At 34.9% G+C, this 14,438-nt stretch overlaps 1 protein-coding gene and 1 long non-coding RNA gene across 4 annotated transcripts in view; one reads left to right on the top strand and one right to left on the bottom strand.

Moving 5' to 3' along the window:
- Positions 1–5,155, bottom strand: part of LOC149773072 (protein Mdm4-like) — an 84,684-nt gene extending 79,529 nt beyond the window's left edge. For 2 of the 3 annotated variants that reach the window (XR_016417496.1, XM_089946906.1), the window contains exon 1: positions 3,772–4,351. Coding sequence is in view for 1 of the 3 variants with exons in the window: in XM_089946906.1 (XP_089803032.1) it covers positions 3,772–3,784 (13 nt within the window). In the remaining 2 variants the exon portion in view is untranslated. Of the gene's footprint in view, positions 1–3,771; positions 4,352–4,516 lie in introns of those variants that run through there. The other variant, XM_089946907.1, reaches the window with a different exon arrangement.
- The window catches only part of LOC149773071 (uncharacterized), a 36,449-nt gene extending 22,902 nt beyond the window's left edge, over positions 1–13,547 (top strand). Inside the window, exons 3-4 of the long non-coding RNA XR_016417497.1 lie at positions 7,907–7,961; positions 12,735–13,547. This is a non-coding gene — a long non-coding RNA (uncharacterized LOC149773071). The remainder of the gene's footprint in view (positions 1–7,906; positions 7,962–12,734) is intronic.
- Positions 13,548–14,438: the final 891 nt, after the last annotated feature.

Genomic DNA, 14,438 nt, shown 5'->3' with positions numbered 1-14,438 from the left:
CCCTGATGTCTCCGGCATGATTTCCAACTGAATGTGCACTGTCCATAACAAATTGACCATATGCACCAGTGACCAACATTTGGTAGACTGTTCACACCTTTTGAACAGGACAGAGCTAACAGGTCACTGGTGTCACCAGAGGTGGACACGACTAAATCAAGGCTAGGCCTAGATTGTTTGGAGATTATCTTCCAAATGTATGATAGAGGAAGAGGTAAACAGTTATGACTGTAATAAATCTACCCTAAATCTTTTGAAAAATAACAGATTAGTAGTAGTTTAAGATCTCACAAAATTGGTATATTTCTGCATTCGAACCCAATTACAAAAACCACTGGAACCAGTCTAATGTGGACAAAAAACGTGTACTGGTGCAGTGATGTGTGGCTGAGTAATCATGTTATAAGGCTAACGAGTATACAACAAGCTGTTAATTGACTGACATACTGTTTTTGTAATCTGGAGAGTTTATGGTTAAATGCAGTATGTTTTACAAGGGTATTACAAGTAATAAAAGGATGAAAGGTGGTAATAGTTTCAAGCCTTCTGATAAAACTCTGCTGAATTTTAATGGAGATAGGATAATAAGGAGACTGATCAAATAATAATTTTGAGTAGGTATTTTGATTATTTTTTTTATTGTTCAACTGTTGTTGCACTGTTCATGACGTTTTCAGAGGAATATTTAAGGGCAGGTGATATGATTTTTTCTCATTTCATGTCAAAATGCCAAAACATAAGCCTTCTACTAATGTTGAAAAAAAGACTGGTAATTAATATGAAATCTGGGATTACATTTCATGTCTAACTCAGGATTTTTCTACTCAGGATGAACTTCTGAAGTATTTGAGTGTAGCCAGCAACCTTAAAAATGCAACCATAAGAAAATTGGAGATTGAACCTCTTGCAGGATGAGCATGATTGTTTTGTCATTGCCGCGTTCTAATCTGAGGAGACGAAAAATGTCTGTGGATTTGGAAAAATAACTTTGCAGTGAAATTCCCTTTTCACTGAACAGTCATGCCAACCAGTGACAAGTTTTCCAATCCTCATTAACAATTCTGTTAGGGAGAGAACAAATCTCCCAATACTGTAAGACACCTTTATCATTAGTCTGCATGTGTGTGATTTGGAGTTTTAACATAACTTTTAAAAAAATTCAGTTATATCGCTACGATGTCTGCAGTGCAACAGTTTATAGTGATATCCAGCACTGGGGCATCATGCTGCATGATGTCCCACCTAGTCACATTATCCTGACATTAGGCCGACCAGTCCTAACACTAACCTCTTAACACTGAGCACCAAGCGAGGCAGCTGTTAGTATAATTTTTATAAGTCTTTGGGATCACTCGGCCAGGGATTGAACCCATGATCTTCTGCAATGAGATGGATGTTCTTACCACTAGGCCACCGGAGCGGTACATTGTTTGCTGAAGAAATAAGGAACAATCCCAGTAGTAAGCTCATGAGATTCTGGTGTTATGGGTCAAAAAACTCCTCAGTTTTTAAATCTATTAAGGGCATTGTATTCTGAAAACACCTACCAGAAACCTGTTGCTGTTGTGGCAAGTCAGATTCGTTAAAGTAGACAGCACGTCAATGTGGATAGTTACATGATACCAACATAAACAGCATTGACACGTGCTCTCTGCCAGATGAATCTTTCGATGAATTGAAGATATGTGTGTATGTGATTTGGATTTTTAATGTAGCTTTAACAATTTTTCAGTCATATCGCTACGATGTCTGCAGTGTGGCAGTTTATAGTATGTCTAGCACTGGGGCATCATGCTGCAGACATGTAGTATTATGTCCCACCCAGTCATATTATCCTGACACCAGGCAGACCAGTCCTAATACTAACCTCTTAATGCTGAGCGCAAAGCGAGGCAGCTTTATACCATTTTTGTAAGTCTTTGGTATGACTCAGCCGGGGATCGAACCCACGACTTCCCGCATCCGAGGCGGACGCTCTAACTACTAGGCCACAGGAGCGGTTTAATTGAAGACATAATGAATATTATATTCTGAGATAATGAATCATCTTCCTACTGATTTCATGTGGGCAGGGCTCAATGTTCATTTAAGTTTGCTAAACCCAGTAGTAAGCAGCTACCCTGTGCTGCCACCACAAAGTTTTGGCAAATACCATCTTTTCAAAAGGCAATTCTCCCTGACCACACACAACCCCAACATAAATGTCAAAATATTTCCAACAGGATGGGCAAGATCCGTGGAAATTTGAACTAAAAGACTGTAAATCAGATTTGTCAACTTTGTCAAAATGGCATCGTAGTGCATTGGTCATCGGAATCCGTATTATGATTAACCATTTCATCTTGAAAGTATCATCATTAGGTGTGAAATGATTATTCAATATACTGAAGTATCAATATTGTTTGTACCAAACCCTAGTGGCCAAGTCATACCAAAGACTTACAAAAATGATACTAACAGCTGCCTTGTTTGGCGCTCAGCATTAAGAGGTTAGTGCTAGGACTGGTCGGCCTGGTGTCAGGATAATGTGACTGGGTGGTACATCATGCTACATGTCTGCGACATGATGCCCCAGTGCTAGACATCACTATAAACTGCCACACTGCAGACATCATAGCGATATAACTGAAAAATTGTTCAAGCTAAGTTAAAAATCCAAATCACACACACACACACTAAATAATCTTCCCTATTAATACAGGGAGTGAAGACTCTATACAAATCAATACTTACCCATTTACAAGTTAATCTTCAGCAGTCATAATTTTTGTTTTCCTTTCCAGACAACATGACTCTAAAAATGTTACACTCATTTCTATACAGTTAATTTATGGAAACTTATTTTCAAGTAACCTTGGTGAATGATTTGTGTTTCTGAATATGACGCAGGAGGTTGTGGGTTCAATCCCTGGCCGAGTCATATAAAAAACTTACAAAATGGTACTAACAGCTGCCTCGCTTGGTGCTCAGTATTAAGATGTTAGTGTTAGGACTGGTTGGCCTGGTGTCAGGATAATGTGACTGGGTGGGACATGATGCTACATGTCTGCGGCATGATGCCCCAGTGCTAGACATCACTATAAACTGCCACACTGCTGACATAATAGTGATATGACTGAAAAATTGTTAAAGCTACGTTAAAAATCCAAATCACATACACACACACACAGAATCACACTCGGAATATGAATGATTGTGGGTTTTTTAAGAAATAAAAATGCAGTTAATTTAGATGAACGCTCGACATTGTTTTGTGGGGAAGACTAGTAAAGATTCTGCAGGATTTGATGATTTCTCAATCTGCTATTCATTCTTGGCTAATTTTATGCAGCATATATATCATATCTAATAATGTGTGTAAAATATTTTATTTTGTTTATTTCGATATCTCATACAATATTATTATATATGTGGAGTATTTTATAAGACATTTTAAGATATCTTATCAATCTAATCAATTATCATATATTTGTAATTGGATATTTTATACATTTTTTGCATTCAAACATTATCAGATATCGTATAAAATATCTTATTTCAGGTATATCATACATGTTAAGTTCCAAAATCCAAGTTCCATTTCTGAGTTTCTATAATGAACAAAAATGTCCTAAGCTTGCATATTAAAGATTTAAACAGTGAAAACTCACAAAACTAACTATCTCTCTCTCTCTCTCTCTCTCTCTCTCTATATATATATATATATATATATATATATATATATAAGATAGGCATACAAATATTGAATTTGCAAACTTTATTCCTACTTACCTTTTCCAATCATATCTCAATCAATGAAATGGAGGTACTTGATGGATAATGTGGTGCTAATAACAAAACAGAAAAAGGGCTAATATGTTACAGAATTTAGCCCTTTCACATCACTCTGCAATCAGTGTTTCTGCACAAACTTGTCTGTTTATGTTCCTTTTCTGCAACAGGTTTTGGCAAATGTGTGATCCAATTCACCTCCAGCTGCTGACTACACAATGCTCACAATCAATAAATGTTGTAAGTTTAAATAGACAGCTTAACAGGTCTGAACTTGAGCTGTTATTTAAAGTCTCTTGTATCATATGCAATCTCAGTCATTTTATACACACTCAAGTATACATGTATTATATATTAGTAATGACGTAAACACGACTATTTCCCATACTTTTACATCAGCTTCCTGAAATAAAGTCCTAATACAGTGATCCTCGCATTAGTCATTATTACTCTTCTATGCTATCGTTAAATGTATTTCATTGTTACCCTACTGCGCACATCTGTTAAAGAACTAAGTACCAGGGGCATGTTTGGACATGTTGCGGTTATTAATAGTATGGACGATTAGCCATGTGGGCATTGTTTACACCGGAAACTACCTACCCATCTTTTCACTACGTCATCAACATGCGGTCTCCAACTCGTATACATTGTATCAACAAGTAAAACCGATTTCAGTGCTTTGTCTGCATTAATTCGTGTGATTAATTCGTGTGTAAGCTGTTATCAGAAACTACAAGCTCACCTTGATTTGCATTGAAATAATATAGGACCAGAGAAAATGTTAAACTGGTCAAGACCCACTTCCCAGAAACGTCTTTCAGGCCCTCTTTTTCCGCGGGAAGTAAACGTCATCAAAATTTAGGTCTCGACTGGTCCTTCGTTATATTTTTTTTAAAAACTATAATAAACACAACAAACATAGTAAATCTAGTCCATTTTAAAACACGTGGACCGTGATACTTCTCTCGCCCCTTTCCAAACGTGAGAATTTTAAGGGTCTACGCCTTGCATTGTAGGAGTAGTGCCAATCCATCGTTTCGTTCGAGTATTGGTCAATATTAACGGAATCGATTCCGATTAATAAAAATGATTTGAATATGAGTAGAAATTTGTACAATGGCGCTTTTTTTTTTGTTTAAATCCTGTACTAGCTTTGCATGTAAGATACATGAATAAAACTACATTTATGAACTCCAGGTATTCTGTACAATCGCAGTGCTGCTCATTTTGAAGAATAATCTCTAAATAAATAATTATACACTTTTATCTGACGACGACGACGATGATGATAATATTATTATTATTGTTGTTGTTGACGTTGTTGTTATTATTATTTGTAGTAGTAGTAGTTAGTGAATTAAGCCGATTCAATTTTTTATGTGTTGCATTCATCGCTACATTTATATCACATTCGACACGCATTTGAGAGAGAGAGAGAGAGAGAGAGAGAGAGAGAGAGAGTGTGTGTGTGTGTGTGTGAATGTTTGTGCTCAACAAAGCTTTATAACTCCTGATAAACATATGGCAAGACGAACTTATAAAATATACAACATACATAATAAACTATATTGTGTAAGATATCTTACAAAATTTATGAGATATCTAAATAAACAAAATAAACTATTTTACACATTATTAGATATGATATATATGTTGCATAACAAATTAGATATATGAGATATGATATATATGTTGCATAACAAATTAGATATATGATTACTTTTTTAAGATATCAAAAAATAAGCTATGTTGGAAGAGACATCGTACACAATTTAGAAGATATCTTATAAATATAAAGTGTAAGCAGGGACATGTAAAGCTATTTTTGTAATCCCTGATTTATTCGACATTTTCTAAAATAATGCCGTATCTTATCAAACGCACGAGATGTCTTATAAACTAGCAAAATTAAGTTCGTTATGTATGATATCTTACATATTTTACAAACTATCTTTAAATTTGATTAGATATCTTATATATTTATACGATATCTAAAAAACTGATAAGATATCTAAGATCATAGATAAGATAACTGTTAATTTTATAACATATCTTATAAACAGAAAAAATCGTACAAAGTTTTCAAGATATTTTAGATAATTTAGAGGATATGTTATTTAAGATAAGTCTCGTGAAATATATGAGATACTCGAGTACGATATTTTATTATTTTATACGATATCTGATAATATTAAGTGCAAAAAGTTTGTCATTATTTAAACTCTCCTAAATTGTTTATATGCTGTTTTATAAACGTTGTCAGGTACATTAGAAATAATATATTACCTGACATAATACCGTATAAACTTCACGAATTATCTCGATTTATAATTGTACGAGATATCTTACAAAACATGTATGTTGTTTTATAAAATGAGATATTTTTTACAAGCTTGAAGTTGTCTTGTAACCTTTGTTTTCTTGATTATTCAGGATATCGTATTAACCAAACGAAACTTAGATTTTTTAACAAGAAGAAAAATAAACAACTTATTAATATATCTACTAAACTTAAGACCTCTGGTTGCATCTCCTGAGGACAAACTGAATAGGAAACGCACAGGCTAGTCGAGTTAAGTCTTTCTTTTAAGTATGCTGTCTGCCTACATATCATGTATTCACCTTTTTAATTAATAAAAAAAAATTGATTCGATTTTTGTATAATAAATCGCTCCAACACATCTATACAAACTCTTCTCTATACTGCACTTTAATTAATGCAAATATCCTACAGTCAGTACACTTATATTCACTTATGCCAACATCAATATAGTTTTGCAAGGTGATCCATGCATGGTTCTGAATTTGTACAGGAACGACCCAGTGCACTGACCACAGGCAAGCAGAAAAATTTATAGACGAATCCAAATGAGATTCCAAAGTGTAAATTTGCCTGAAGCAATACAGTATGGGTCACCCTGGTTGTTACTTTACGTTGATAGCTACAAGAGGTTTAACTAAATTTTAACCATGGGTGGTATCGCGAATGCAAGGGGCCAGATAAGTTGTACCTGGCACAACTGACCACTAGTACAAGTCTGTCAGAGACTTGAGGATATTAAGTTAATACCTGTAGAGTAAACACGGGGGTCATCTCAACGGAAAAATAAAAGATAAAATACGGTTAGAAAATTAAAACCTAAATATTTTTCCTGGAAAAGAAATTGAATTGATGACATTGTTTATTATAGTTAATATATAATAAGCAAAAAAATAAAAAATAAACATTATTATTTTGAGGTCATCTAAGCATATTTTTTCCTTAATATTGAAATGTAGAATAAATATATAAATGCAACATGTCACAAAGAACATTATTGTTCTTTATTTCTTCCTTTCATTAATTCTTTATATGATTATTTTTTAAATTTATTATTCATGGTTTTTTCTTTATTCTTAAAGCTTTCCTACGTCTTCTGTATGAGAGAGCAAGACAAGCCAATATGTGTAGTAATCACTCTTTCAGATGTTAAAATATGATAGAAATACGAAGATCCAAAACATTCAGGGATATTAACAATATGCTGGACGTTTCTAGTTCTTAGTTGCATATTATTCTTGTTTGATCAATGCTTCTATGATTTTCATTGTTCAAAGCTATGTGTTCCCTACAGCTGCATTAATTTATATATATATATATATATATATATATATATATATATATATATATATATATATATATATATATATATATATATATATATATGTCGCACATGCCCTACTGGGCGCACGCGACGTAAATCCAATCAATCAATCAATCAGTATGTGTGTGCTATGCTTTTTATCAGATAATCTGTCGTGTCCTGAAGATATTATGGTAATTTGTGGACATGTGGTCTCATGAAATGATCCAAATATTTTGATATCCTTTATGTGGTATGTCCGTTACCGCAGATTATAGGTCCGCCCGGGTTCCCTTGTTTGTGGGTTTTAGGCAGAAGATACAATCTACCTGCCCTCAGGTTTTCTGGGCTTAAGTATTAAGTACTCTCTCTCTCTCTCTCTCTCTCTCTCTCTCTCTCTCTATATATATATATATATATATATATATATATATATATATATATATATATATATATATATATATATGACATTAATCTAATGTGATATATGTTTTAACGCCATTTTTCAGCGCATGACAGACTATACGAAGTGGGAAGAACCAACAGGTCTACCGGAATCTATTTGTAAGCTTTCTTATATGCCCAAGTTAGTGGATTTGAGACTCCAAGACACCAACACACGCATATATATATATATATATATATATATATATATATATATATATATATATATATATATATATATATTTATATGCGTGTGTGTGGCTTTGATGCTTGAATAATATTGTATCTATGCGTGCATATATGTACTTTGTTTGGTATTGAGCAGTTATATGCATTATATTGGATACACACGTGTTTGTAAGTTATCTTTGTACGTACCCCGTAAAGTCCGGCACAATTCGTTGTTTCTGCATGCACTACTGTATTGATTGCACGTGCGTTCATAATTTGTCAATGTGTGTGGTCTGTTAAATCATGTACAATTATGTGTTAATATATTGACCGCTAACAATATATATTGTAATTTGTCTTGTGTATTAATACTCTTGAATATTATTTAGATTAATGTTTTTAATATTGGGTCGTAAAAGCTCAGTAGAGTTTGTGTTTCGTATGTTGTAAATTCATGCACCGACTAAAGATTGCTTAAATTTGGTTCCATAAGGTCAGAAAGAAATAAAGAGAGTGTTTCCAGGCTTTATTATTCTTGTTAGTATTATTTAAAATTTATTTATTTATCAACAAATAAATAAATAAATAAATAAATAAATAAATAAATAAATAAATAAATATTTCAAAGACAGAGGAGAGTCGTTCTAGACAGACATATATACTGAAATTTAAAGCGGTTTAAATCACTTCCGGCTCATACAGTTCAATTTTGACCCCTTAGTGCATTTTTTTCTTCAAACAATGCCTTCACATTGTTTTTTCATTTAGGGCTTTATTACTGTTTCTCTGCGTTTGTTTTCTTCCATTTATGTATGCACGTTTTAAGCATGAACATTGGAGCCCCCACCCTTTTCAACTTTAAAACTGTCTTGACCTACATGCGTAAAATGTAACAGCTGACCACTACATGTTCGCCCCCCCCCCCCCCCGCCCCAACAGAAAATAATTCTGTGTGTGCCCCTGAGTATTAAGGAAGTCATTAAGATAAGGTAAAAATGAAAGTATTTCTGTCTCGAATTTTTAAATGTTCAAGCAATAGAAGTTTTATCAAGGCACGAGAAGCATGGACTGTTGTGATCAGTTTATCATTTTTACAAAAAATGTATGAAGGATGACCACGAAAACAACAGCATCAGCAACGCCAATAAAGTTATTATTATTATTATTATTATTATTGCTTTGGATTTTTAAAGTTTTGTTACACAGGCATTGTCTATTTAATATACAGCTCACCTAATTATTTCCCACCCTCCCGAAATTTCTAGAGTTATTTCATATATCTCATACCTTTAAAATTTCTGTCAATCATATCCATACCTGGCAAATAAACTTTAAGGCAAGGGAGCAAACAATAACAAAGCAGCAGACAAGAATGCTTGAGTTACTTCCCTGGTATCACTAAACTTTATTTCTATCCCCGCCACAGTCGTAAAAACATGTGCTAAAAGATTAGTAGAAAAATGATAGTGAGACATGCGCGTAACAACAGTAACGACGATGGCGACGATATTCTAAGTGAAAGGACATTTATTCGATCTTCGAAATCATAGATAGGTCTTCTATTCAATATGTATTTTCAAATGATTTTGACAAAAGTCCTTGCTTGGAAGAAAGTAGCAACACAACGGGTGTTTTATTAATCACCTCCACAACTGATAAATCTTCAACTTCCCATGTGTCACAACTCATTGGTTGTCAAATTGCGCTAGTGCACAAGCCTCCGAGGACATTCAACTTCTTCTTCTTATTATTATTGGTAGTAGTAGTAGTAATAGTAGTAGTAGTAGAGTTCATACAAATGTAGTCGTGGCACGAAAGAGAGCCGCAGCAATTATGACTGCAAACAAGAAAATCTAGTATAGTTATATAGTTATGTGGACTGACTTATTTCCACATAATTGTGCACAGGCCAGCTGGACCCAGGCCTAGAGCGGCAGATTTTAGGGGCGGCAAATTTTAGGGGCGGCATATTTTAGGGGCGGCAAATTTGAGGCAGCATAACACGGTGCTAAAATTATTTAGCGAACACAATACTTAGAAACAGTTGTCGAAAATAATAAGCCCATTCGGAAGTGCCACCAGCATGCTCCGTGGACCTAACGGAGCGCGGGGACGGCACTTCCGAATTGGCGTAAGGGTGTCAAAAACCTAAATACATCGCTGTGTTTGCATTATAAAAAACTTTCATATTAAATTCCTGCTCCTAAATCAAGCGGTATTTTGCTTAATACTGAGTCAAACATGTTTAAATTAAACGAGTGCAAATACGATGGGTTTTGATATATATAAAAAAGTTCTGAACATTTTCTTATAGCTCATTTATTTCTTTGAACCTCTCAATAAACTTAATCCTGATCGACAAAAAAATAACGTTGGATAATATAATCTGTAATTGCACGTACAGTGTTCGGGATACATACATATGTATGCATGTGATTAACATAGGTAAATGACAGTGACATAAAAACGTTAGAGAAGGAGAACGATTCTGCTACTATGCAATGAGAATGCTGTGAAATATACGGAATGACTCTGTAGGGGCAGTCTCAGGAGCAAATAATAAAGACTGGATTGGAGAAAATCAGCAGAGACCATAAATTGCTAAGTACAGTCAAACTGTCTAGAGAGCTTTATACTGATTATATTTTTTATCCAAAAGTCTCGGTTGTCCAGGTACCTGAGTCTGACTCTGCTCGTGTTACTGGGCATTGTGTATGCCTCCAAAGTCTTCCCAAAATTTGTAGAACTTTACCGATCATCCGTCGGCCCACTGGTATCAATCTTCGCTATCAGTGTTCCGATATGATAATCCTATCTACACCTTGGCGTATCGAGCAGATATTTCTGTGCTTCGGGTCTGTGAATTTCATTGAATGTGGTGGTAAGCCAATCAAAATTTAGTTGGTAAAATTTGAAAACTTTTCCTACATGATCGAGACAAGGGGAGCACACAATTTGAATGGACTCATAAGGAAGCAATTTTCTGCTGCCGGTCCGTGTTTGTGCAAATACCTTTCACTCAAATAAACACATAATAGCTTCCCTCTGGTACGTGGTCATACTTTCGATATTAAACTTACAAAGTATACTTTCATGGTCAATTGCCTCCACCATTTTCGGCCGATGTACCATGCAGGCAACTCATGAAATCCAATAGATGTCGCTAGGACAAAGCACTAAAATATATGTTAGATTCGCCAAGGTATTGATAGATTTATCATATCGGAACCTTGGCTAGCGAAGATGACCGGTATCCGATATATCCAATTATTCCATGTCAACGCATCGGAACATAAAACCGTTTTTGCGACAGAATCCTTGAAGGAGCGCAACATCCAAAACTATGACACATCCTCCATACAACCCCGATTTAGCTGCAAGTGATTTTTGCCTGAATCCCATTATCAGCAAGTCACTGGGGGGCAGACGATTTAAAAGCCGCAATGCTGTTGAAGGTGCAGTTTTCCAGTGTACTCAGGGCCGACGCTACCATATAGGCAAACTAGGCAGCCGCCTATGGCGCTGATTTCAAGGGGCGCATTTTTAAAAAAAACTTTTGTTTATAAATTTTGAAATTGATATATTGGGGGGGGGGGGCGCCAAAATCTAACTTTGCCTAGGGCGCCAGATAGTCTGGCAGGGTCTGGCGCCGGCCCTGAGTGTACTAGCAATATGGAATCAGTTCACAATTAATACTTCCAGTTCAGTACCCACGAATGTAGTTCTAGTCTATTTTTAGAACATTTTTTCCTCTCTCATTTTGGTGGTGATAGAAGAGTTTTATTTATGCATTTTTGGTAGGGATTTAAAGGTAACTGTTTATTCTTCATAATATGAGCTCAGGGTGTTGTTGTATGTGTGTATTTCGGCGACAGTGCACAGTGAGTAATAAGGCCTTGGTGATGCTCCGGAAGTGAAATCTGTGTTCTGTTTACATGGTGATGTGTTGACAGTTCAGCATCTAAAAAAAGAGCAGGTCAACCTTTGACGAGAACTTCACCGTGAAGTCATCTTTGAAGGTAGTTTAGATTAGCATATGATTTGTATTGATTGTCACACAGTGGAAAGGTCAGTACTGAGAAACCAATGTAGATAACATATAGTAAAATTAATTGTGTCCTATGTCCATATACCAGAAGTGGATACAAAATGGTATTTACTGACTGGATAAACATGGTGTAGAAGGACGCACGCGGCGTATTTTGAGCGAATACATTGACGTACTGTCAACTAATAAAGAACTTTTTTGCATGGCGCACTAATATTCAAAACTTTTTAAATGCCCCTCTTACGCTCCCTTCAACTACAGCAAACGGGGCATAACAATCTTAGAAAAATTCATTGTTTGCAAAGTAAGATTTACGAGCAAAATTTTATCCTTTTTTATTCTAATCATTTCCTCCAAAACTAATTTTCAATCATAAATATTTTTTGTACACATGGGGCAAAAATCCACAGCGTTAAAATAAATAAAACTGCTCAAACCCGCCTCATGTTGTCCTTCTTACCTTAGAGATTCGTCCCTTACTCCACGTTGGACACCCTTCATGGATTTATGTTTAAAATTCAGTATATCATTTTCATTGCAGATATCAATTAGGCTATTTCTTAATAGACCTTGCTCATATATTACTTCTTGTATGGTTCTCTGAGGCATTTCCTGAAAATGTTTGGCGTGTATAAATATGTTCTTGTAATCTTTGTATATTTTCATCCTTGCAGCTACAATCTCTACAGATCATCGACATTTCACCTCTTCCAGCGTTGGTATGTGAGAAAGCTTGCCAATAACTTCACGTGGGTAGGTGGTTTTTCCAGGAATTTTTTGTCTGGGTTCTTCCTCCATCACATACACTGACAGTTATATATTGTTTATCATGTGCTGAAAAATAATGTCAAATACATAACAACAACAGCAACAATAGTGTGATGTTAATTTCACCGTTTTAATACTATGCGAAGCGGAAATAATGTCGACAGGATCCAGATAAGATCTTTTGCATGCTTCTGTATCATTACCAGGGTCTTCAAAGCTTTATGAGATCGGCATATCAGCTCGACCGTCCGGTTGTTTATCCGTCACTCCTTCTTTCTTATCATAAAGCGTTGTTTCTTTTTTTTTTTTGGTTTCAAATACTCTTTAGCTCACCTGGCCTATGGCATTGCATTACGTCCTTCGTGTATATCGTACCGTCTGTCAACAAATGACTTCTCATACAAAACCACTTGACTAGTTATGTCTAATCGTGGCACAGAGCATTCTTTCATGAAGGGCTTTCAAATCTGAACAAACAACACCGATTCGCCGTCAAATATCGCCAATGCTAAAAAAAAACTAAGAAAAAGAAACAGCCACTATGAACTACGTCTTCTGACAAACCATTCAACAGAATTCGAAAAAAATGACAGAAAGCATCCTGCCATGATGACCTTTCAACTTGTTGTGTAAATTATACCTATCCGCTTTCAGATATGACCGCTGTTACTAACAACAGAAAGCCATTGTTACAAAAAAATAGCGAAAAACTTGTAAAGATTTGTTTTTATTTTTCAAAACCATTCAGTAGAATTTGATTAAATTTGACAGACACATTTCTGGCAAATTGGGATTTCAAGTCTGTATAACTGATGCCACGTCGCTCTCAGATCTGGCCATTGCTGAAAATAGAAAAGCTTTGAAATAAATTCTTGGTTAAACCGTTGAATACAATTTGATCAAACTTGCCAGAACGTAACCTGGCATAAAGACCATTACAATCTATACAAATAATGACGACGTAATACTATTATTTAAACCCCTAAATGATTTTCTTCTAACAAACTGCTGGAAATAATCTGATCAAATTCGACAGAAAGCTGTCTGGCATATAGCTCTTTCAACATTATATTAATAATGCTGTTTAGTCTGCAAATATGGCTTTTGTAACTGAAAATGAAAGAAAACTTTAAATGATTTTTCCACCGAAGCCTCTTAACAGAATTCTATATTATGTCATGTATTGAGTGATTGATATCTTCATTTTCTCCGTACTTTACGAAGAACACAATCACCAGTATAAAGAAAATGGCAGAGTGATTAAAGTGAGAAATAACATACATGTACAATTAATCATACATAAATAAGTGCTTGTATCGTGCACATTCACCATGAGAACTAAGGAAAAATAAATTGACATACTGTATCATTATGGTGCACATTCACCATGAGTACTAAGGAAAAATAAATTGACATACTGTATCATCAGGTCATAGTTCATTTTCCAACTCTTATTCTTTGCATTATAACAGCGGGATTACCGTTTAAGCGAACACAACTGTCATTGTTGCAAGATAGTTTTCGAGGTAAAGAAAATATATTTATTATGAAATTCTTTATCAAACGCAGTCTTTGCTTTATTCATATAATAGTAGTGAATGGTTATCCAA

This window comes from Sinohyriopsis cumingii, unplaced genomic scaffold (assembly GCF_028554795.1).
Source record: "Sinohyriopsis cumingii isolate HCF-2022 unplaced genomic scaffold, ASM2855479v2 utg000913l, whole genome shotgun sequence".
Taxonomy (NCBI): domain Eukaryota; kingdom Metazoa; phylum Mollusca; class Bivalvia; order Unionida; family Unionidae; genus Sinohyriopsis; species Sinohyriopsis cumingii.
This window is presented reverse-complemented; position numbering and strand designations above follow the sequence as displayed.